This window comes from Oncorhynchus keta, chromosome 10 (genome assembly GCF_023373465.1).
Source record: "Oncorhynchus keta strain PuntledgeMale-10-30-2019 chromosome 10, Oket_V2, whole genome shotgun sequence".
NCBI classification, from domain to species: domain Eukaryota; kingdom Metazoa; phylum Chordata; class Actinopteri; order Salmoniformes; family Salmonidae; genus Oncorhynchus; species Oncorhynchus keta.
The window spans coordinates 30732580-30757908 of NC_068430.1; the positions used below are offsets into that span (position 1 = coordinate 30732580).

At 46.8% G+C, this 25329-nt stretch overlaps 1 protein-coding gene across 10 annotated transcripts in view; it reads left to right on the top strand.

Annotated features, from left to right (window-relative positions):
• The window catches only part of LOC118373815 (forkhead box protein P4-like), a 181568-nt gene that overhangs the window by 51678 nt on the left and 104561 nt on the right, over nucleotides 1–25329 (top strand). For 9 of the 10 annotated variants that reach the window (XM_052526847.1, XM_052526844.1, XM_052526848.1 and 6 more), the window contains one exon: nucleotides 11641–11821. In XM_052526847.1, the coding sequence (XP_052382807.1) occupies nucleotides 11651–11821 (171 nt within the window). In that variant the 5' untranslated portion in view covers nucleotides 11641–11650. Of the gene's footprint in view, nucleotides 1–5740; nucleotides 6693–11640; nucleotides 11822–25329 lie in introns of those variants that run through there. The other variant, XM_052526845.1, reaches the window with a different exon arrangement.

Genomic DNA, 25329 nt, shown 5'->3' on the forward strand with positions numbered 1-25329 from the left:
CAGAGGAGGAAAGAGGACAGGTAGTTGACTGTACTGCAGTGTTGGTCTTTTGGGTGGTTGAGGACACACACACAGACACACAAACACACACACAGACACACCAAAATGTAATGCCACGCGCAGCAGTGTGCCATGGCTACAGAGAGAGCCAGTATGTGTGTCCCTGCGTGCATCTATGTGTGTGTCTCTCCAGAGCGGACCCCCCTCCTATAGAAGAGGAATGGTTGAGTCCTCAAGCTACGCTGTCTTCAAGCGAGGATCTTTCCTTTACTGTCAGGACATTCCAGCCTGTCCTAATGTGGATCAGGGGGAGGTGAGGGAGGATAGGCAGGCTGAGAGGGGCGAGCGGGAAGGGTTGAGGCCTTTGATGGTGCTGGTGCAGGCAGGCTACAGGGGAAGTTCAGGGTGGAGAGGGAAATACGGGGTTACATCTGGACAGAGACATTAGGCCATATGGACACACTATTCTCCCTCTCTCTTTATGACAAACACATATACACATACACACACGTACTATCTGCACACACACACACAAAGAATAAAAGCACCTGCCCTCTGGCCTACGGCCTAGCTCACACAAACACACCCTGTCCTTCCTCTAGTGACTCAAACAAACAAACAGAGCCAGCATTCATTTATCTACACACACATATACACACACACCCACACACCACACACACACTCTCTTTCACAAACACTCCCTGCTCAGAAACCCAGTGTTTATAACAGAGAGTAGAGAAAACTGCATTCAAACAGAAAAGTGTTTATTTTAGATACACATTTCTTGAATGCTCTCAGTTTAAGAAAAGATACAGGGAGCGCGACAACACATTAGACTGGAGAGCAGAGCAGAGCAGCCTTCATGTTCACAGTAGACTGGAGAGCAGAGCAGCCTTCATGTTCACAGTAGACTGGAGAGCAGAGCAGAGCAACCTTCATGTTCACAGTAGACTGAAGAGCAGAGCAACCTTCATGTTCACAGTAGACTGAAGAGCAGAGCAACTTTAATGTTCACAGTAGACTGGAGAGCAGAGCAGAGCAACCTTCATGTTCACAGTAGACTGAAGAGCAGAGCAACCTTCATGTTCACAGTAGACTGAAGAGCAGAGCAACTTTAATGTTCACAGTAGACTGGAGAGCAGAGCAGCCTTCATGTTCACAGTAGACTGGAGAGCAGAGCAGAGCAACCTTTATGTTCACAGTAGACTGGAGAGCAGAGCAGCCTTCATGTTCACAGTAGACTAGACAGAGCAGAGCAGAGCAGCCTTCATGTTCACAGTAGACTGAAGAGCAGAGCAACCTTCATGTTCACAGTAGACTGAAGAGCAGAGCAACTTTAATGTTCACAGTAGACTGGAGAGCAGAGCAGCCTTCATGTTCACAGTAGACTGGAGAGCAGAGCAGAGCAACCTTTATGTTCACAGTAGACTGGAGAGCAGAGCAGAGCAGCCATCATGTTCACAGTAGACTGGAGAGCAGAGCAGAGCAACCTTCATGTTCACAGTAGACTGGAGAGCAGAGCAGAGCAACCTTCATGTTCACAGTAGACTGGAGAGCAGAGCAGAGCAGCCATCATGTTCACAGTAGACTGGAGAGCAGAGCAGAGCAGAGCAACCTTCATGTTCACAGTAGACTGGAGAGCAGAGCAGAGCAGCCTTCATGTTCACAGTAGACTGAAGAGCAGAGCAGAGCAGCATTCATGTTCACAGTAGACTGGAGAGCAGAGCAGAGCAACCTTCATGTTCACAGTAGACTGGAGAGCAGAGCAGAGCAGCATTCATGTTCACAGTAGACTGGAGAGCAGAGCAGAGCAACCTTCATGTTCACAGTAGACTGAAGAGCAGAGTAGAGCAGAGCAGCCTTCATGTTCACAGTAGACTGGAGAGCAGAGCAGAGCAGCCTTCATGTTCACAGTAGACTGGAGAGCAGAGCAGAGCAACCTTCATGTTCACAGTAGACTGGAGAGCAGAGCAGAGCAACCTTCATGTTCACAGTAGACTGGAGAGCAGAGCAGAGCAACCTTCATGTTCACAGTAGACTGAAGAGCAGAGTAGAGCAGAGCAGCCTTCATGTTCACAGTAGACTGAAGAGCAGAGTAGAGCAGAGCAGCCTTCATGTTCACAGTAGACAGGAGAGCAGATCAGAGCAGAGCAGCCTTCATGTTTACAGTAGACTGGAGAGCAGAGCAGAGCAGCCTTCATGTTCACAGTAGACTGGAGAGCAGAGCAGAGCAGCCTTCATGTTCACAGTCGACTGGAGAGCAGAGCAGAGCAGAGCAGCCTTCATGTTCACAGTAGACTGGAGAGCAGAGCAGAGCAGAGCAGAGCAGCCTTCATGTTCACAGTAGACTGGAGAGCAGAGCAGAGCAGAGCAGCCTTCATGTTCACAGTAGACTGGAGAGCAGAGCAGAGCAGCCTTCATGTTCACAGTAGACTGGAGAGCAGAGCAGAGCAGAGCAGAGCAACCTTCATGTTCACAGTAGACTGGAGAGCAGAGCAGAGCAACCTTCATGTTCACAGTAGACTGGAGAGCAGAGCAGAGCAGAGCAGCCTTCATGTTCACAGTAGACTGGAGAGCAGAGCAGAGCAACCTTCATGTTCACAGTAGACTGGAGAGCAGAGCAGAGCAGCCTTCATGTTCACAGTAGACTGGAGAGCAGAGCAGAGCAGCCTTCATGTTCACAGTAGACTGGAGAGCAGAGCAGAGCAGAGCAACCTTCATGTTCACAGTAGACTGGAGAGCAGAGCAGAGCAGCCATCATGTTCACAGTAGACTGGGGAGCAGAGCAGAGCAGCCATCATGTTCACAGTAGACTGGAGAGCAGAGCAGAGCAACCTTCATGTTCACAGTAGACTGGGGAGCAGAGCAGAGCAGCCATCATGTTCACAGTAGACTGGAGAGCAGAGCAGAGCAGCATTCATGTTCACAGTAGACTGGAGAGCAGAGCAGAGCAGCATTCATGTTCACAGTAGACTGGAGAGCAGAGCAGAGCAACCTTCATGTTCACAGTAGACTGGAGAGCAGAGCAGAGCAGCCATCATGTTCACAGTAGACTGGAGAGCAGAGCAGAGCAGCATTCATGTTCACAGTAGACTGGAGAGCAGAGCAGAGCAGCCTTCATGTTCACAGTAGACTGGAGAGCAGAGCAGAGCAGCCTTCATGTTCACAGTAGACTGGAGAGCAGAGCAGAGCAGCCTTCATGTTCACAGTAGACTGGAGAGCAGAGCAGAGCAGCCTTCATGTTCACAGTAGACTGGAGAGCAGAGCAGAGCAGCCTTCATGTTCACAGTAGACTGGAGAGCAGAGCAGAGCAGCCTTCATGTTCACAGTAGACTGGAGAGCAGAGCAGAGCAGCCTTCATGTTCACAGTAGACTGGAGAGCAGAGCAGAGCAGAGCAGAGCAGCCTTCATGTTCACAGTAGACTGGAGAGCAGAGCAGAGCAACCTTCATGTTCACAGTAGACTGGAGAGCAGAGCAGAGCAGCCTTCATGTTCACAGTAGACTGGAGAGCAGAGCAGAGCAGAGCAGAGCAGCCTTCATGTTCACAGTAGACTGGAGAGCAGAGCAGAGCAGCCTTCATGTTCACAGTAGACAGGAGAGCAGATCAGAGCAGAGCAGCCTTCATGTTCACAGTAGACTGGAGAGCAGAGCAGAGCAGAGCAGAGCAACCTTCATGTTCACAGTAGACTGGAGAGCAGAGCAGAGCAGCCTTCATGTTCACAGTAGACAGGAGAGCAGATCAGAGCAGAGCAGCCTTCATGTTCACAGTAGACTGGAGAGCAGAGCAGAGCAGCCTTCATGTTCACAGTAGACTGGAGAGCAGAGCAGAGCAGAGCAGCCTTCATGGTCACAGTAGACTGGAGAGCAGAGCAGAGCAGAGCAGAGCAGCCTTCATGTTCACAGTAGGTTCTCAGCATGTGGCTTTGCTAGCTGCCCCTGAAGAGGAGTGTTTGGGTGAGACTGTTTATGCTATTATTTGCATGTGTTGTGTGACTGGGTTATCTAAATCCTGTGGGGTTTTATTTAGCAGGGTTCGACTGCACAAGGAGCTCTGTTTCAGTGGCCTGGAGGAGAGATAAAGGGAGAGAGATAGATGGAGAGGGATAAAAGGAGAGAGATAGATAGAGAGGGATAATGGGAGAGAGATAGATATATATGGATAATGGGAGAGAGATAGATAGAGAGGGATAAAGGGAGAGAGATAGATATATATGGATAATGGGAGAGAGATAGATAGAGAGGGATAAAGGGAGATAGATAGATGGAGAGGGATAAAGGGAGAGAGATAGATATATATGGATAATGGGAGAGAGATAGATAGAGAGGGATAATGGGAGAGAGATAGATAGAGAGGGATAAAGGGAGAGAGATAGATAGAGAGGGATAAAGGGAGAGAGATAGATATATATGGATAATGGGAGAGAGATAGATAGAGAGGGATAAAGGGAGATAGATAGATGGAGAGGGATAAAGGGAGAGAGATAGATAGAGAGGGATAATGGGAGAGAGGTAGATAGAGAGGGATAATGGGAGAGAGAGAGATAGATGGAGAGGGATAAAAGGAGAGAGATAGATATATATGGATAATGGGAGAGAGATAGATAGAGAGGGATAAAGGGAGAGAGATAGATAGAGAGGGATAAAGGGAGAGAGATAGATATATATGGATAATGGGAGAGAGATAGATAGAGAGGGATAAAGGGAGATAGATAGATGGAGAGGGATAAAGGGAGAGAGATAGATAGAGAGGGATAATGGGAGATAGTAGATAGATAGAGGGATAATGGGAGAGAGATGGAGATAGATGGAGAGGGATAAAAGGAGAGAGATAGATATATATGGATAATGGGAGAGAGATAGATAGAGAGGGATAAAGGGAGAGAGATAGATAGAGAGGGATAATGGGAGAGAGAGAGATAGATAGAGAGGGGTAATGGGAGAGATAGTTAGATAGAGAGGGAAATCAGAAAGAGAGATAGATATAGAGGGAAATCAGAAAGAGAGATAGATAGATAGATAGATAGATAGATAGATAGATAGATAGATAGATAGATAGATAGATAGATAGATAGATAGATAGATAGATAGATAGATAGATAGATAGATAGATAGATAGATAGGGAGAGAGATAGATGGAGATAGATGGAGAGGGATAAAAGGAGAGAGATAGATAGAGAGGGATAATGGGAGAGAGATAGATATATATGGATAATGGGAGAGAGATAGATAGAGAGGGATAAAGGGAGATAGATAGATGGAGAGGGATAAAGGGAGAGAGATAGATAGAGAGGGATAATGGGAGAGAGGTAGATAGAGAGGGATAATGGGAGAGAGAGAGATAGATGGAGAGGGATAAAAGGAGAGAGATAGATATATATGGATAATGGGAGAGAGATAGATAGAGAGGGATAAAGGGAGAGAGATAGATAGAGAGGGATAATGGGAGAGAGAGAGATAGATAGAGAGGGGTAATGGGAGAGATAGATAGATAGAGAGGGAAATCAGAAAGAGAGATAGATATAGAGGGAAATCAGAAAGAGAGATAGATAGATAGATAGATAGATAGATAGATAGATGGAGGGATAAAGGGAGATAGATAGATGGAGAGGGATAATGGGAGAGAGAGAGATAGATAGAGAGGGTAATGGGAGAGATAGATAGATAGAGAGGGAAATCAGAAAGAGAGATAGATATAGAGGGAAATAAAAGAGAGATAGATAGATAGATAGATAGATAGATAGATAGATAGATAGATAGATAGAGAGGGATAAAGGGAGAGAGATAGATAGAGAGGGATAATGGGAGAGAGAGAGATAGATAGAGAGGGGTAATGGGAGAGATAGATAGATAGAGAGGGAAATCAGAAAGAGAGATAGATATAGAGGGAAATCAGAAAGAGAGATAGATAGATAGATAGATAGATAGATAGATAGATAGATAGATAGATAGATAGATAGATAGATAGATAGATAGATAGAGAGGATAATCAGAAAGAGAGATAGATAGAGAGGGAAATCAGAAAGAGATAGATAGAGAGGGAAATCAGAAAGAGATAGATAGAGAGGGAAATCAGAACGAGAGATAGATATAGAGGGAAATCAAAAAGAGAGAGGGCATAGGCATAAAAAAGTAGAGAGCTGGTGTGGCGATAGACAGAGAGAGTGAGCAAGAGGGCGTGACAGATGGAGAGAGATGTGGAGATGCATTGGCACTGACCATATTCCTCCCTACCCCCCCCACCCCCACCCCTCCTGCCTCCCTCCTCCCTCCTCCCTTCCCAGTTCCCTGTATTAATAAGCAGCCTGATGCAAGGCGGGGAAACAGTCATTCAGGGAGCAGTATAAATATTCCCACATGAGGCTTAACATGATAAAGACTTAATAACCCAGTAAGCTGCTGTAGACACACACACATACACACACAGTCTTTAGCATGCACACACACATACACGACACACACGCCACAAATATACTTGCACACACATACAGGGAGGGGGAGGAGTTAACTGCAGGTGTGCAGGAGTTAAGCCAATCAGAGCTGTGCCTCAGAGAGGGGTCATTACACTGCAGAACATGTTGAAAGAGAACAAGGGATGAGAGAGAAGACAAAGAAAAAGGAAAAGTCAAGAAAAGATTAAGGGAGAAAGAAATATTCAAACCAAACTGACATGGGGTTATAATTTGGAGCCGAGGTAAGCAGGGGGATTACATTGTGTACCATCACACACTTTATTTTTGTAATATGTTGTTATTGTATAGTTGACTGAAGACTACAGTGTATTCCTGCTCTGGAGCTGCTAATCATAAACAGTTTGTCAACAACATGTCTGTCTCCTGAGAGAATGTGTCTGACTGTGTGTGTGTGTGTGTGTGTGTGTGTGTGTGTGTGTGTGTGTGTGTGTGTGTGTGTGTGTGTGTGTGTGTGTGTGTGTGTGTGTGTGTGTGTGTGTGTGTGTGTGTGTGTGTGTGTGTGTGTGAGAAAGTTATTATTACGAAGAGAAAGTTCTGGAAGTGTACTGGCCTGTCTCCAGTGCTCCCAGGCAGCTAGCCAGTGATCCTTGTATTGTGAGCTGTAGGACAGGGAAGAGATGGCATTACTGAGGGATTGGGATGGGAGACAGACCGGAACAGACTGGATCTACACCACAAACCCGTAGGGGAGAAGGTGGGAGGGGAAGTGAGAGGGAAGGGGATCTTGGAGTTGGGAGAAGGGAGTGATCGGTGTGAGCTTTGGGAATCAGTAAGACTCAATCCCCCCAAAGTCTTTAGAGTGAGTAGAGAAGAGGAGGGGGGTGTTCGCTACTCTCCTCTACTCGTCTCTCCTTCGGGGTAGTGTGGTCTGGCCTTGAGAAGCTAATATGGCTGCCCAGTCTGTTGGTTTGTGTCACTTTAGATGAGGGTAATGGTGCAACCTGGACTCAGGGGTAGACGTAACATAGTAAAGTAAATCCAGAACACACCAATACCTTTCATATGGTATTTCTTAGTTTGTGGATGTCCGTCATCCATTTTGTATGATATGCTACGAATTACAGTTAGTATGATAAGTTACGAATTTGCAAAACAGATTATATGTTACGAATTCCAATTTGTTGTAGCTAACATTAGCTAGGTCGCTAGGTTGCTTAGGGTTAGGGGTTAAGGTTAGTGTTAAGGTTAGGGTTAGGAGTTAGGGTTAAGGTTAGGAAACGGGTTAGCTAACATGCTAAGTAGTTGCAAAGTAGCGAAAATGCAAAAGTTGTCAGTGATGAGTTTTGAACACGCAACCTTTGGGTTGCCAAACATTCACATTATGCACCCGCACACCCATCCATCCATCCACAACAACCAACATACTTTCCTGGATTTACCGTTACTATGCTGCGTTTAGTCTATGATAACAGGCTGGATAGTGGGATGGGGAGGGATGACTCATACAGGGTTATCAGTGCTAGTGGGTGGGAGGTGTTTAGGTAAGTACCTCCTATGTGCGTTGTGCCTACACAAGGCCTTCCAGCAGGTTTTTACCCAGGAGCCTTTGCAGACGCTACCTGTAGTAACAGGACGTACTGTATGATCCACCCAACTTAATTAATTACACATGCCAGAGAGAATTTCTCTCTCTCTCTCTCTCTCTCTCTCTCTCTCTCTCTCTCTCTCTCTCTCTCTCTCTCTCTCTCTCTCTCTCTCTCTCTCTCTCTCTCTCTCTCTCTCTCTCTCTCTCTCTCTCTCTCTCTCCCTCTCTCTCCCTTTCCCTCTCTCTCTTTCTGTCCTGCAGCTGAGGCATGTTCTGTCCCATCCCCTCTCTCTTCTTCTCCATCCCAATTAAAAGGCAGAGGAACACTTTATTCCCCCTCTATCCCAAACATTATTTATCCCTCTGATCTGTACACCTCCTCCCTTCTCTTTCCCTCCTTCTTCCTCCATCCATCCATCCATCCCTCCCTCTCTCCATCCCTCGGGGTAGTGGAATGCTTCTTCCTGCTCTCTCTCAGGTCAGGGGTTCAGCTGCAGGGGGTTTGGTTTGTGTTTGTGTTTCTAACTCGTCAGGGCAGGCCTCTGCACGGGAAGCTTTTCTGCTCTGCCAGATACACTTAAAGGGGTGTGTGTGTGCGCTGCGTCTTCTGTCTCACAGCTCTAATGAAAGACTCTAGTCTAGGATAGATTTATGCCCGTGTCTCTCCCTTTGACCTCCTATTACTGCAGCTATATACACCCATTACAGGATATGACATTACAGAACCGTAGTATACCACACCGCACTGCTCTGTGTATGTCTGTGTGTGTGTGTTTGTGTGTGTGTGTGTGTGTTTGTTTGTGTGTTTGTGCATGGATGCTTGTGTAACTGTTTAAAAGTGACAGGTCCTCCCACCAACCCTTGTTCACCTTCAAGCTCTTTCTGGAAACTCTCTATCTCTTCCTCTCCTGGAGGTATGCTGTATAGAGAGGGGCAGTGATAGCAAGTAGAAGGTGATTCATGGTTAGAGAAATGTATGAGGCGTCTGCTGTGGGATGAAGTCAATGAGCTGTACAGTCTGGAGGAAACTCAATCTGTGCCTAAAGACCCTTAAAGACCTTCTAATGCACTCAGCACAGCATAGGAGCAGCTACTACACCTGTTCTGTTATGGAGGGAGGGAGACTACTGGCCACACATGACTGTCTTCACACAGACAGAGAGAGAGGGACACAATGGGGCTCACACAGATCTGACTGTAGGTCCACGGGGGAGGGGATGGGGGTGAGGAAGACGGGTATGGATGTGTGAAGAGAGAGCCACGGTAAGGGGGAGGAGATGGGAGGAGAGTGGAGGAGATGGGTGGAGAGGGCGAGGGAGGAGTGAAGGAAGAGGGCAGGCTGAGGTTTAGGCGTTTACTACCTGTAAATGTCAGGTAGGTTGGAAGCCACTAGCTAGCAATATTTGGATGTACAACTGTGTGTGTGTGTGTGTGTGTACGTGCGTGTGTGTGTGTGTGTGTACGTGTGTGTGGCTGTTGGGAGGGGAGATGCTTCAGTGTGATTTGTTGTTGTCAGCTGTTGTTGTGGTGAACCAATACAGCTTGTCTTTCACACCACGTACTGTATTCATAACTAAGGAACACACCCACACACACCCTTTGGGCTTTTTCCACGAGCATCTGGCAACGTTCCATTAGCAGCGCCACTAGCATTCACACACACTCACCTACTGTCGGATGGACACACACACACACACACACACACACACACACACACACACACACACACACACACACACACACACACACACACACACACACACACACACACACACACACACACACACACACACACGCGCGCGCGTAAGTAAGTACACAACATTTGTACCTGCTCTTGCTTCGGAGCAAAACAAAAAATAAATTATCTCACGAAATACCTCTCCTTGCTCCACCCAAAGGCAAGGCGGGTGGAATACAGACACACACACATTTGTCACATAATGGGTGGAATAACTCGATGGCATTTTGTTCGCCCTTGCAGAAACAAACACAGAGAAAGTGTATTTCTAAAACTGCGAGCAGAAAGCATAGATTGGGTTCATCATTAACAGTTCACAGGCCCAGATCAGTTGGAGCTTGTTATCCTTTCTCCTTCGCCTTCTCTCTTCCTCTGTCTCTCCTTTCCTCTCTCCCACGCTCATTCTTTCTCCTTCTCTCTTTCTCTGTCTCTCCTTTCCTCTCTCCCACGCTCATTCTTTCTCCTTCTCTCTTCCTCTGTCTCTCCTTTCCTCTCTCCCACGCTCATTCTTTCTCCTTCTCTCTTCCTCTGTCTCTCCTTTCCTCTCTCCCACGCTCATTCTTTCTCCTTCTCCTTCCTCTGCCTCCTCTCTCCCACGCTCATTCTTTCTCCTTCTCCTTCTCTCTTTCTCTGTCTCTCCTTTCCTCTCTCCCACGCTCATTCTTTCTCCTTCTCTCTTTCTCTGTCTCTCCTTTCCTCTCTCCCACGCTCATTCTTTCTCTCTTCATTCTTTCTCCTTCTCTCTTTCCTCTCTCTTCCTCTGTCTCTCCTTTCCTCTCTCCCACGCTCATTCTTTCTCCTTCCTTCTCTCTTCCTCTGCCTCTCCATTCCTCTCTCCCACGCTCATTCTTTTCCTCCTTCTTTCTCTCTTTCTCTGTCTCTCCTTTCCTCTCTCCCACTCCCACAGCTCATTCTTTCTCCTTCACCTTCTCTCTCTCCCACGCTCATTCTTTCTCCTTCTCTCTTCCTCTGTCTCTCCTTTCCTGTCTCTCCTCTTCCTCTCCTCTCCTCCTCTCTCCCACGCTCATTCTTTCTCCTTCTCTCTTCCTCTGTCTCTCCTTTCCTCTCTCCCACGCTCATTCTTTCTACTTCTCTCTTTCTCTGTCTCTCCTTTCCTCTCTCCCACGCTCATTCTTTCTCCTTCTCTCTTTCTCTGTCTCTCCTTTCCTCTCTCCCACGCTCATTCTTTCTCCTTCACCTTCTCTCTTCCTCTGTCTCTCCTTTCCTCTCTCCCACGCTCATTCTTTCTCCTAAAGATGCATCCTGCGCCTGTGTTCCAACAAACTCACAGAGACGCATTTTGTCGTGAACACGCATCAAACATCCTCTACTCCAAGACAAGCCTGCTCTGTACACACACAGCATCTCTGGATATTGTAGAAAGTTGGGCTTTTCTACTGATGCCTATAAGGGTTGTCTGACTCTTTCAGCCCCCCCCCACACACACTCAGGAAGGCTCACGTGTTGCTATGACCACATGAGAATGGCAGTGTGGGTGCATACTGTACTTGTTTACTTAGTGTTATCTGGCAGATAAGCCAGCACACACACACACACACACACACACACACACACACACACACACACACACACACACACGGGCATTCTGCAGAGCTCTTCTCTCCAGGGCTAGGCCATAAAGCTCACTGTGTGTGTGTGTGTGTGTGTGTGTGTGTGTGTGTGTGTGTGTGTGTGTGTGTGTGTGTGTGTGTGTGTGTGTGTGTGTGTGTGTGTGTGTGTGTGTGTGTGTGTGTGTGTGTGTGTACTTTAGTTTCCCAACTCTTTTGTTTGTTGACCCAGACTCCTCCAGCTCCAGAGCAAACTGCCATGGCTGCACTCATTCACCATCACTTAATCTCTGCTTACCTTTCTCTGTCCTCTCCTCCTTCTCCTCCCTCGCTCCCAGGTGCCACGTGATGATGGTGGAATCGGCCTCTGAGACCACTCGAACTACGCCCTCCAATCAGAACGGAGTCAGCAGCCTCAGCAGCCATTCGGACGGCGGGGGAGGGAGAGAAGGCGGGTCCAACGGGGACACCAATGGGGAGATCAGCCCTGTGGACCTACTGCACCTCCAGCAGCAGCAGGTGTGTGTGTGTATCCTTGTGTTGGCGCATGCTGGCGTGTGTGTGCATATGTGTGTGCGCACTTCATGCTCATTTGTTTGTGCATACGGGCTTGCAGGTGTCTGTGTGTGGTTGTGCAACATCCATCACTTGTGCCATTTAATGATATATATAAATATATAAACACCAAAGTGTTTGTCCCATGTTTCATGACCTGAAATAAAAAATCCCAGAAATGTTTCAAATGCACAGGAAGCTTATTTCTTACAAATGTGTTTACATCCCTGTTAGTGAGAATTTGTCCTTTAGCCAATAGAATCCATCCACCTGACAGGTGTGGCATATCGAGAAGCTGATTAAACGGCATGATCATTACACAGGTGCACCTTGTACTGGGGACAATAAAAGGCCACTCTAAAATGTGCGGTTTTGTCATACAACACAATGTCACAGATGTCTCAAGTTTTGAGGGAGCGTGCAGTTGACATACTGATCGTCTGAGACCAGCCACCTTGACAGTTGATGATACTGTGGGTTTGCACAACCGAAGGATTTCTGTCAGACACTGTCTCAGAATAGCTCATCTGCTTCCTCCTCGTCCTCACCAGGGTCTTGACCTGATTACAGTTTGGCGTCATAACCAAATGCTCACCTTCAATGGCCACTGGCACGCTGGAGAAATGTGCTCTTCACGGATGAATGCCGGTTTCAACTGTTCCCGGGCAGATGGCAGACAGCATGTATGGCGAGTGGTTTGCCAACGTCAACATTGTGAACAGAGTGCCCCATGGTGGCGGTGGGGTTATGGTATGGGCAGGCATAAACTACGGATTTTGCATTTTATCGATGGCAATTTGAATGCACAGAGATACCGTGACGAGATCCTGAGGCTCATTGTCGTGCCATTCATCCACCGCCATCACCTCATGTTTCAGAATGATAATGCAAGGCCCCATGTCGCACGGATCTATACACCATTCCTGGAAGCTGAAAATATTCCAGTTCTAGCATGGCCTGCATTCTCACCAGACATGTCACCCATTGACCAATGTATGGGCAGCATGTTCCAGTTCCCGCCAATATCCAGCAACTCCGCACAGCCATTGAAGAGGAGTTGGACAACATTCCACAAGCAACAATCATCAGCCTGATGAACTCTATGCGAAGGAGATGTTTTGCGCTGCGTGAGGCAAATGGTCACACCAGATACTGACTGGTTTTCTGATCCACACCCCTACCTTTTTTAAAGGTATCTGTGACCAACATATGCATATCTGTATTACCAGTCATGTTAAATACATAGATTAGGGCCTAATGAATTTATTTCAATTGACTGATTTCCTTATTTGAACTGTATCTCAGTAAAATCTTTGAAATTGTTGCATGTTGTCTACAGCCTAATTCATTATGTAATGCAGACAAACTGCGCTATCTTACAGTCTCACACGCAACGCGTTGAGAAGACGTGCTGACATGTTAAGATGTCAATGACAAAGCACATGCATGTTATTACATTCAGATCCCTGTAAACTCTGAACTACATGAGAAACAGCATCATCTTCCCTTGTACTTCTGTGAAATGTATTCACTTTCCTTTCCCAGTCTTACATGACTCATACATACTGGAGAAATTACTTGTCTGTCTGTGTGTGTGTGTATTTTTATAACTAAAAAACACTATTTTATCTCCTCATGGATCTAAAAGTCCATCTGTGACGTGTGTGTTTGTATGGACACTTGTGTGTGTTTTATTTCACAGTTGGTGACACGTCAACGTGATGTGGCCAGTGTTGAGCTGTTTTAGTTCCCCCCGGTGCGTCAGTGTCTCCCCTCCTCTGGCCACTGTATCAGATGGAATTTCTGTGTTTCCCGGAGTTCCTTGGCTGAAAATCCACACTTTGTTTCCCATTATCCCAGATCCCCAAATTCCTCCTCTCTGACTCTCTATACTGCCAGACTAGTGACATAACGCACGCACGCACGCACGCACGCACACACGCACACACACACACACACACACACACACACACACACACACACACACACACACACACACACATGCACATAAGAAGGCCTAAAAGTACGACAGCATTATTGTACATTAAGTTTGAGCTGAGGTACCTATATGAAAAGAGCAGCTCAGAAACTCTAGAGCTGGGATTATAATGAAGGTGGATTATGTTAATGAAGAGAAAATCTACTTCTCCACTCTTCCCCTTTCCATTTCTACCCTTTCACTCCTCCCTCCTTTTCTTACTGCATCCTGCCTCTGTTTCCTCTGGAACCTCCAGCCCTGGACACACACACTCACCCAGGCTCCGCCCTGACCCGTAACTCACACAAGTAGCTCTTTATTCTGTGGCCCTCGTCTCTCTTCTCTGTGTTGTTGCACCTGTGTGTGTGCGTGCATCTGTGTGCGCGCGTGTGTGCACAGTGGCATTTCCTCCTTAAATGCCTTTCCAACCTCAAACATACCACCCTTTCGCTTTCCATCCTTTTCTCACACCCTCTCTGCTTGATGGAAGAGGAGCTCAACCTCTCCTCTAGTTCCTGGCCTGGTGTTAGTCAAGTCCCAGAGTATCTATTGTATACGGTATCTCCCTCAACATGGCTTAGTAATCTCTCTCCTTCTTTCTTTCCCTCTCTTTCTCTCAGTGTGTAGAGTAGGATAGTGATCTATGTATGTGTGTTCTCCTGTCATCCCCCCCGGCCACCCCCCCACCACCCCCCTCCAGTCCAGATCTGAGTTCCGTGCCAGTGAGAATTGCCGTGTCCTTTGATATCACGGCTATAGTAAAATACCTACCTGTTCTCCCCCCCTTTCTCTCTCACACATTCTCTCACTTTCTATTTTTCTCCTTTCCTTTATTCTCCTCATCCACCTGAAGTACATAGCAGTGTAGGTGGTCAAATAACCTGCCAAGGCGCACTGGACCCGAGAGGAACCATGGTGCCTATACACACACACCGACACACACATGACACACACACACGCACACACACTGAGATACACACATACGCTCAGACACACAGTGCTCTTCACAGGGCGGTGTTGTTAGAACACAAAGCCGTTTTCCCCTGGACCCCTTGGGAGCCTGGGAGAAATCACAGCCATCTCCAGCCGTCAAACCACTCCACCGGCCTCTCTCTCCTTTCTCTTCTCTCTCTCTTCTCTCTCTCTCTCTCTGGTCCGAGCTGCAGGGTAAAGTGAGGGAGGAGTAGTGAGAGGAGTGGAAGTGTAAAAGTGTTGGGTGTGTGTGTGAGATAAAGAGAGGGAGGGGGAGAGAGAGGCCCTACAGGTAGATAGATGTAACAGAAGGTGAGAGAGATGGACGGGTAGAGGTGGAGGGAGATTGGGGGATAGAGAAAGAGGGGATGGGGGATGGAGGGAGGGGTGTATTGCTGAGACGTGTCAGAAAAGGGCGCCTGGGCCTCCCTGAGGAATGTGCCCTGTCTGCCTCCCCAGAAAGAACAGAATGAAAGAAAAAGATAGAGAGATGATAGAGGAGAGAGGCAGAGGGGGGAAGACCAGTTCTGCTTCCCCACCCTGAGACCAGAGGGAGACGCAAACCAAACTGTATCCTATACCAAGACAGAACAGAGTGAGAGAAAAGAGAGAGAGAGAGAGAGAGAGAGAGAGAGAGAGAGAGAGAGAAAAGAAAGAAAGAAAGAAAGACCTCTTCTTTCACAAAGCCAGGATTCCACCCAGCCTCTTCTTTCACAAAGCCAGGATTCCACCCAGCCTCTTCTTTCACAAAGCCAGGATTCCACCCAGCCTCTTCTTTCACAAAGCCAGGATTCCACCCAGCCTCTTCTTTCACAAAGCCAGGATACCACCCAGCCTCTTCTTTCACAAAGCCAGGATTCCACCCAGCCTCTTCTTTCACAAAGCCAGGATTCCACCCAGCCTCTTCTTTCACAAAGCCAGGATTCCACCCAGCCTCTTCTTTCACAAAGCCAGGATTCCACCCAGCCTCTTCTTTCACAAAGCCAGGATTCCACCCAGCCTCTTCTTTCACAAAGCCAGGATACCACCCAGCCTCTTCTTTCACAAAGCCAGGATTCCACCCAGCCTCTTCTTTCACAAAGCCAGGATTCCACCCAGCCTCTTCTTTCACAAAGCCAGGATTCCACCCAGCCTCTTCTTTCACAAAGCCAGGATTCAACCCAGCCTCGTTCTCTGGCGTCTCCATCTACTGCTCTCTGCCCCTGACAGACGACCTCTCGAGAAACAGCATGACATGCTTTCTCTCTCTGAGTGGTGAGAAGGCGGAGGAGGGGGAGGAGGTTGCATCCACAGGACTGGATGTTAAATTGTGCATAGCAGGTTACAAACATCACCAGGCAAATCCCTCCCAAACCTCAAAGCCCTCTGTGTGTGTGTGCTGGTGTGTGTGTTTGTGTGTGTCTGATGAGAACCAGGTGCCTCCCTCCCTTTTCTTTAGTTTTTTCCCTCTGTCTGTGTTTTGTGAATGTAGGTTTCAAGGGGAATGGAAACAGTAGACTTTAGGTCACCATCAAACTGTAACTGTAAATCGTCACATTGTTGCATCACTGGCAGGATTTCCCCAAACTGTCTGAATCCCCAAACTGTCTGAATCCCCAAACGGTCTGAATCCCCAAACGGTCTGAATCCCCAAACGGTCTGAATCCCCAAACTGTCTGAATCCCCAAACTGTCTGAATCCCCAAACTGTCTGAATCCCCAAACGGTCTGAATCCCCAAACGGTCTGAATCCCCAAACTGTCTGAATCCCCAAACGGTCTGAATCCCCAAACTGTCTTAATCCCCAAACTGTCTGAATGACCATGAACTCAGCATGTATCAAGAAGCAACATTTGCTGATGTCAAACCATATATGAAATCATGATACTTATTTTGAAAGCTGAGAAACAGACCTTTCAAATGATATGACTTACAATAGCACCACAACAATCAAATGGTAATCAGTCAAGAAAAAACACCTGTGAAAATGTGTATAAGGAAAGGCATACATACACAAGTAATATAATATTATTAAGTCTAGCACTTTATTGAAGGGAATACATTGTCTCATTCAAACTTGAAAACAGAGTGCAAGTTACATTGAAAATTGGAATGACAAAATATGAAAAGAATAAGGCATATAATGACAGTAACTGGCTTTTACAGCTTCAATGTATTCTGTACATACTGTACATACACTATGCCTACAGCCTAATACACTATACCTATAGCCTAATACACTATATCTATAGCCTAATACACTATGCCTATAGCCTAATACACTATATCTATAGCCTAATACACTATGCCTATAGCCTAATACACTATGCCTATAGCCTAATACACTATGCCTATAGCCTAATACACTATGCCTATAGCCTAATACACTATACCTATAGCCTAATACACTATACCTATAGCCTAATACACTATGCCTATAGCCTAATACACTATGCCTATAGCCTAATACACTATGCCTATAGCCTAATACACTATGCCTATAGCCTAATACACTATGCCTATAGCCTAATACACTATGCCTATAGCCTAATACACTATGCCTATAGCCTAATACACTATACCTATAGCCTAATACACTATACCTATAGCCTAATACACTATGCCTATAGCCTAATACACTATGCCTATAGCCTAATACACTATGCCTATAGCCTAATACACTATGCCTATAGCCTAATACACTATGCCTACAGCCTAATACACGATGCCTATAGCCTAATACACTATGCCTATAGCCTAATACACTATGCCTATAGCCTAATACACTATGCCTATAGCCTAATACACTATGCCTACAGCCTAATACACTATGCCTATAGTCTAATACACTATGCCTATGGCCTAATACACTATGCCTATAGCCTAATACACTATGCCTATAGCCTAATACACTATGCCTATAGCCTAATACACTATGCCTATAGCCTAATACACTATGCCTATAGCCTAATACACTATGCCTATAGTCTAATACACTATGCCTATAGCCTAATACACTATACCTATAGCCTAATACACTATGCATATAGCCTAATACACTATGCCTATAGCCTAATACACTATGCCTATAGCCTAATACACTATGCCTATAGCCTAATACACTATGCCTATAGCCTAATACACTATGCCTAAAGCCTAATACACTATGCCTATAGCCGAATACACTATGCCTATAGCCTAATACACCATGCCTATAGCCTAATACACTATGCCTATAGCCTAATACACTATGCCTATAGCCTAATACACTATGCCTATAGCCTAATACACTAATGCCTATAGCCTAATACACTATGCCTATAGCCTAATACACTATGCCTATAGCCTAATACACTATGCCTATAGCCTAATACACTATGCCTATAGCCTAATACACTATGCCTACAGCCTAATACACTATGCCTATAGTCTAATACACTATGCCTATAGCCTAATACACCATGCCTATAGCCTAATACACTATGCCTATAGCCTAATACACTATGCCTATAGCCTAATACACTATGCCTATAGCCTAATACACTATGCCTATAGCCTAATACACCATGCCTATAGCCTAATACACTATGCCTATAGCCTAATACACTATGCCTATAGCCTAATACACTATGCCTATAGCCTAATACACTATACCTATAGCCTAATACACTATGCCTATAGCCTAATACACTAATGCCTATAGCCTAATACACTATGCCTATAGCCTAATACACTATGCCTATAGCCTAATACACTATGCCTATAGCCTAATACACTATGCCTATAGCCTAATACACTATGCCTATAGCCTAATACACTATGCCTATAGCCTAATACACTATGCCTATAGCCTAATACACTAATGCCTATAGCCTAATACACTATGCCTATAGCCTAATACACTATGCCTATAGCCTAATACACTATGCCTATAGCCTAATACACTATGCCTATAGCCTAATACACTATGCCTATAGCCTAATACACTATGCCTACAGCCTAATACACTATGCCTATAGTCTAATACACTATGCCTATAGCCTAATACACCATGCCTATAGCCTAATACACTATGCCTATAGCCTAATACACTATGCCTATAGCCTAATACACTATGCCTATAGCCTAATACACTATGCCTATAGCCTAATACACCATGCCTATAGCCTAATACACTATGCCTATAGCCTAATACACTATGCCTATAGCCTAATACACTATGCCTATAGCCTAATACACTATACCTATAGCCTAATACACTATGCCTATAGCCTAATACACTAATGCCTATAGCCTAATACACTATGCCTATAGCCTAATACACTATGCCTATAGCCTAATACACTATGCCTATAGCCTAATACACTATGCCTATAGCCTAATACACTATGCCTATAGCCTAATACACTATGCCTATAGCCTAATACACTATGCCTATAGCCTAATACACTAATGCCTATAGCCTAATACACTATGCCTATAGCCTAATACACTATGCCTATAGCCTAATACACTATGCCTATAGCCTAATACACTATGCCTATAGCCTAATACACTATGCCTATAGCCTAATACACTGTGCCTATAGCCTAATACACAAGGCCTATAGCCTAATACACTATGCCTATACCCTAATACACTATGCCTATAGCATAATACACTATGCCTATAGCCTAATACACAAGGCCTATAGCCTAATACACTATGCCTATAGCCTAATACACAAGGCCTATAGCCTAATACACAAGGCCTATAGCCCAATACACTATGCATATAGCCTAATACACAAGGCCTCCAGCCTAATACACAAGGCCTACAACCTAATACACTATACCTATAGCCTAATACACTATGCCTATAGCCTAATACACAAGGCCTATAGCCTAATACACAAGGCCTACAGTCTAATACACTATGCCTATAGCCTAATACACAAGGCCTACAGCCTAATACACTATACCTATAGCCTAATACACAAGGCCTACAGCCTAATACACAAGGCCTACAGCCTAATGCACTATACCTATAGCCTAATACACAAGGCCTACAGCCTAATACACTATGCCTACATCTTAATACACAAGGCCTACGGCCTAATACACTATGCCTACAGCCTAATACACTATACCTACAGCCTAATACACAAGGCCTACAGCCTTATACACTATACCTACAGCCTCATACACAAGGCTTACAGCCTTAAAGACAAGGCCTACATCCTAATACACAAGGCCTACAGCCTAATACACTATACCGGTAGCCTAATACACTATACCTACATCCTAATACACTATGCCTACAGCCTAATACACTATACCTATAGCCTAATACACTATACCTATAGCCTAATACACTATACCTACAGCCTAATACACAAGGCCTACAGCCTAATACACAAAGAATGGGAGTAAATGAATAGCATGCATGGGAGGGGAAATGACCAATGACAATCTGAGCTACTGGGTGAAGACTAGGAGTCCCTTTATTAGTGCCCATGTCTGTAATGAGTCACACTCACTGCAGTATCTCAACCTGACATAGTGTTGTTTCCCTATGATACATTACTGCTTTCCCTTGTTGCATCACAAACAAACCAGGTCATATCCCTCACGATGGTCTGAGAGCTGACGGTCCACCGGTCTTCTACATACAGAGGAGTGAGATGGAGACTATTTAACAAAACATAGAACAGTATACCGTATACAGTATACAGGCCTAATAGTACACAACAATAATGCATCATTGACAGTTACCAGCTAGCATTTAGCCTACAAGCATTTCGCTGCACCTGCGATATCATCTGCAAATCTGTGGACGCGACCAATAAACGTTGACCAGGATGATCTAGTTACCAAGCTGACTACCAGCCTGAGCTTGAGTAATAGCTATTAGCTTGCTATCATCATAGGGGTTAGGCTTCATACTTAGGCTATATTCATTCTTGGAGTCAACAACCAGCAGGCTTAGCTACTATTTTCTTGGAGTCATATCATATATAAACAGACATCTAATGAGATGTCTAGTTATGTATCTAGCTAATAATTATATGGGTATGATACATTTTACTGGTAAAATAGCAATCCGGCAGCAGCCCTCTCTTAGTTGTGGCTGGATAGTTAGCTACTGTATTCATGTTTTCATTTTAGCTCCCTGCTAATACCAATGACAAATGCTATTCAAAGTGTCAGTATGAGCATTTTATTTTGTACAGTTATCAAAGACAACATTAACATCAAAAAGACAAGATGAGCTAAATCAAGTAGGCTAGCTAGCTAGCCTAGTTTCTGGCTGACTGCCTAGTCAGCTTGTTGTCAGAAGTTCATTCCACAGACTCATCTTATCAGTCGGAAAGAATACTCCAAAATGTACATATTATAATAACCAACATAAACACGAATTGTATACAGTTTCATACCTTAATATTATTGTCCTGATCTCAGTGACAAAGCTGTCAAAGTTTTGAGAAACCTTTCAGGTCCATTGGAGGCGAGGAGCCTCCCGGTGGCAGCAGTCAATCACTTTCAGTCCCTGCACCCAAACTCACATCAATCCTGTCAATGACGCATTGGAGTCCATCGTTACTATGGCAATTCAAGATGGCGCTACCCACCCGTCTAACGCTACCCATACCGTTCAATATCTAAATACCAAAACATAGAGCTGTTTCAATGGTAGATGCACATGTTTAGTATGAGTGGATGGAATACATCTCTTTGCTTAGCTTCACTTCCTAACGTGTTTGCATTCCCCTTTCAGCACTAAATATGCACCAGCATCTCTGTCCTCCCCTTTTTATACTTTTGCATCTTTCTTTTATCCTCTTTCATTCTCTTTCCCTCTTGCTGACATTCCAGCTGCTGTAGAAGTCTGGGCCTCCGTCGGCTCACTGTGCAGGGCGTGAAAAGAGAAAGAGAGAGAGTGAACGAGAGAGGGCGGGAGAGAAAGGGGGGAGCTAGAGAGAGAAAAGTGAAGCTCACGGCCACTGAAGTGCCATTTCCTCTTGGAGTGCCACTCAACTGTAAACTAGAAAAAATGAAGGAAAAAGAGAGTGACTCACATTTCACACTAAAACACAGTCAGCATCATTGACGTAAACACACACTCACACAAACACAGATTGGAGTTAGGTCACTGGTGCTCTGGGGAGTTAGGGGAGCATTGGGTGAAACAAAGACTGTTTTGAGCTTTGAGTTAGGAAATCTATATTCTTCCCCTCTTGCTCTACCCCCCCCTATCTTTCTCCCTCCATCTCCTCCATAGGCTGCTGTTGTTCAGTATACCATACTGCCACAGTATGACCAAACACTGAGTCTAGACTATTTAACATCACAGGAAACCATACGCTATCTAGCCACCATCCAGCATCTATCATCTCATAGATCTGGCTGCATATCTATCTGATCACACACACACACACACACACACACACACACACACAGACACAGACACAGACACACACACACACACACACACACACACACACACACACACACACACACACACACACACACACCCATCTGTATGGATATCTGAGATCTTTATCTCTGCTCTGTGATTTCCGATCATCACTGTGGCTTCTTAATTACATCCTTCATTAACTCACATTAGTCCTGTGTGTGTGTGTGTGTGTGTGTGTGTGTGTGTGTGTGTGTGTGTGTGTGTGTGTGTGTGTGTGTGTGTGTGTGTGTGTGTGTGTGTGTGTGTGTGTACGTGTGTGTACGTGTGTGCGTGTGTGTGTGTAGACAGTAATGTTATTATGTGACCTGATGTTAATGGCAGTTAATTGGGCCAATGAAGTCAGGTCCTGGAGGTGACTAGAGGTCACAGTGACACTAGTGTCCTCTCTGACCCTCTACCCCTCTTCAGGTTCACTTCCAGGTCAGGGAGAGAGGGATGGATGTAGAGGACTGAGGAACCAAGGATGGAGGGGAGGGAGAGGATGGTGGGTGAAGGAGGGAGGGGAGGGCTGGTTATAACAGAGGATGGTGGGTTAAGGAGGGAGGGGAGGGCTGGTTATAACAGAGGATGGTGGGTGAAGGAGGGAGGGGAGGGCTGGTTATAACAGAGGATGGTGGGTGAAGGAGGGAGGGGAGGGCTGGTTATAACAGAGGATGGTGGGTTAAGGAGGGAGGGGAGGGCTGGTTATAACAGAGGATGGTGGGTGAAGGAGGGAGGGGAGGGCTGGTTATAACAGAGGATAGTGGGTGGAGGAGGGAGGGGAGGGCTGGTTAGAACAGAGGATGGTGGGTGAAGGAGGGAGGGGAGGGCTGGTTATAACAGAGGATGGTGGGTGAAGGAGGGAGGGGAGGGCTGGTTATAACAGAGGATGGTGGGTGAAGGAGGGAGGGGAGGGCTGGTTATAACAGAGGATGGTGGGTGAAGGAGGGAGGGGTGGGCTGGTTATAACAGAGGATGGTGGGTGAAGGAGGGAGGGGTGGGCTGGTTATAACAGAGGATGGTGGGTGAAGGAGGGAGGGGTGGGCTGGTTATAACAGAGGATGGTGGGTGAAGGAGGGAGGGGTGGGCTGGTTATAACAGAGGATGGTGGGTGAAGGAGGGAGGGGTGGGCTGGTTATAACAGAGGATGGTGGGTGAAGGAGGGAGGGGAGGGCTGGTTATAACAGAGGATGGTGGGTGAAGGAGGGAGGGGAGGGCTGGTTATAACAGAGGATGGTGGGTGAAGGAGGGAGGGGTGGGCTGGTTATAACAGAGGATGGTGGGTGAAGGAGGGAGGGGAGGGCTGGTTATAATAGAGGATGGTGGGTGAAGGAGGGAGGGGTGGGCTGGTTATAACAGAGGATGGTGGGTGAAGGAGGGAGGGGAGGGCTGATTATAACAGAGGATGGTGGGTGAAGGAGGGAGGGGAGGGCTGGTTATAACAGAGGATGGTGGGTGAAGGAGGGAGGGAGGGCTGGTTATAACAGAGGATGGTGGGTGAAGGAGGGAGGGGTGGGCTGTTTATAACAGAGGATGGTGGGTGAAGGAGGGAGGGGTGGGCTGGTTATAACAGAGGATGGTGGGTGAAGGAGGGAGGGGTGGGCTGGTTATAACAGAGGATGGTGGGTGAAGGAGGGAGGGGTGGGCTGGTTATAACAGAGGATGGTGGGTGAAGGAGGGAGGGGAGGGCTGGTTATAACAGAGGATGGTGGGTGAAGGAGGGAGGGGAGGGCTGGTTATAACAGAGGATGGGGGGTGAAGGAGGGAGGGGTGGGCTGGTTATAACAGAGGATGGTGGGTGAAGGAGGGAGGGAGGGCTGGTTATAACAGAGGATGGTGGGTGAAGGAGGGAGGGAGGGCTGGTTATAATAGAGGATGGTGGGTGAAGGAGGGAGGGGTGGGCTGGTTATAACAGAGGATGGTGGGTGAAGGAGGGAGGGGAGGGCTGGTTATAACAGAGGATGGTGGGTGAAGGAGGGAGGGGTGGGCTGGTTATAACAGAGGATGGTGGGTGAAGGAGGGAGGGGTGGGCTGGTTACAAACAGAGGATGGTGGTTGAAGGAGGGAGGGGAGGGCTGGTTACAAATAGAGGATGGTGGGTGAAGGAGGGAGGGGTGGGCTGGTTACAAATAGAGGATGGTGGGTGAAGGAGGGAGGGGAGGGCTGGTTATAACAGAGGATGGTGGGTGAAGGAGGGAGGGGAGGGCTGGTTATAACAGAGGATGGTGGGTGAAGGAGGGAGGGGAGGGCTGGTTATAACAGAGGATGGTGGGTGAAGGAGGGAGGGGAGGGCTGGTTATAACAGAGGATGGTGGGTGAAGGAGGGAGGGGTGGGCTGGTTATAACAGAGGATGGTGGGTGAAGGAGGGAGGGGAGGGCTGGTTACAAACAGAGGATGGTGGGTGAAGGAGGAGGGGAGGGCTGGTTATAACAGAGGATGGTGGGTGAAGGAGGGAAGGGGAGGGCTGGTTATAACAGAGGATGGTGGGTGAAGGAGGGAGGGGAGGGCTGGTTACAAACAGAGGATGGTGGGTGAAGGAGGAGGGGAGGGCTGGTTATAACAGAGGATGGTGGGTGAAGGAGGAAGAGGAGGGCTGGTTATAACAGAGGATGGTGGGTGAAGGAGGAGGGTGGGCTGGTTATAACAGAGGATGGTGGGTGAAGGAGGGAGGGGTGGGCTGGTTATAACAGAGGATGGTGGGTGAAGGAGGGAGGGGTGGGCTGGTTATAACATAGGATGGTGGGTGAAGGAGGGAGGGGTGGGCTGGTTATAACATAGGATGGTGGGTGAAGGAGGGAGGGGTGGGCTGGTTATAACATAGGATGGTGGGTGAAGGAGGGAGGGGTGGGCTGGTTATAACAGAGGATGGTGGGTGAAGGAGGGAGGGGTGGGCTGGTTATAACAGAGGATGGTGGGTGAAGGAGGGAGGGGTGGGCTGGTTATAACAGAGGATGGTGGGTGAAGGAGGGAGGGGAGGGCTGGTTATAACAGAGGATGGTGGGTGAAGGAGGAAGGGGAGGGCTGGTTATAACAGAGGATGGTGGGTGAAGGAGGAGGGGAGGGCTGGTTATAACAGAGGATGGTGGGTGAAGGAGGGAGGGGAGGG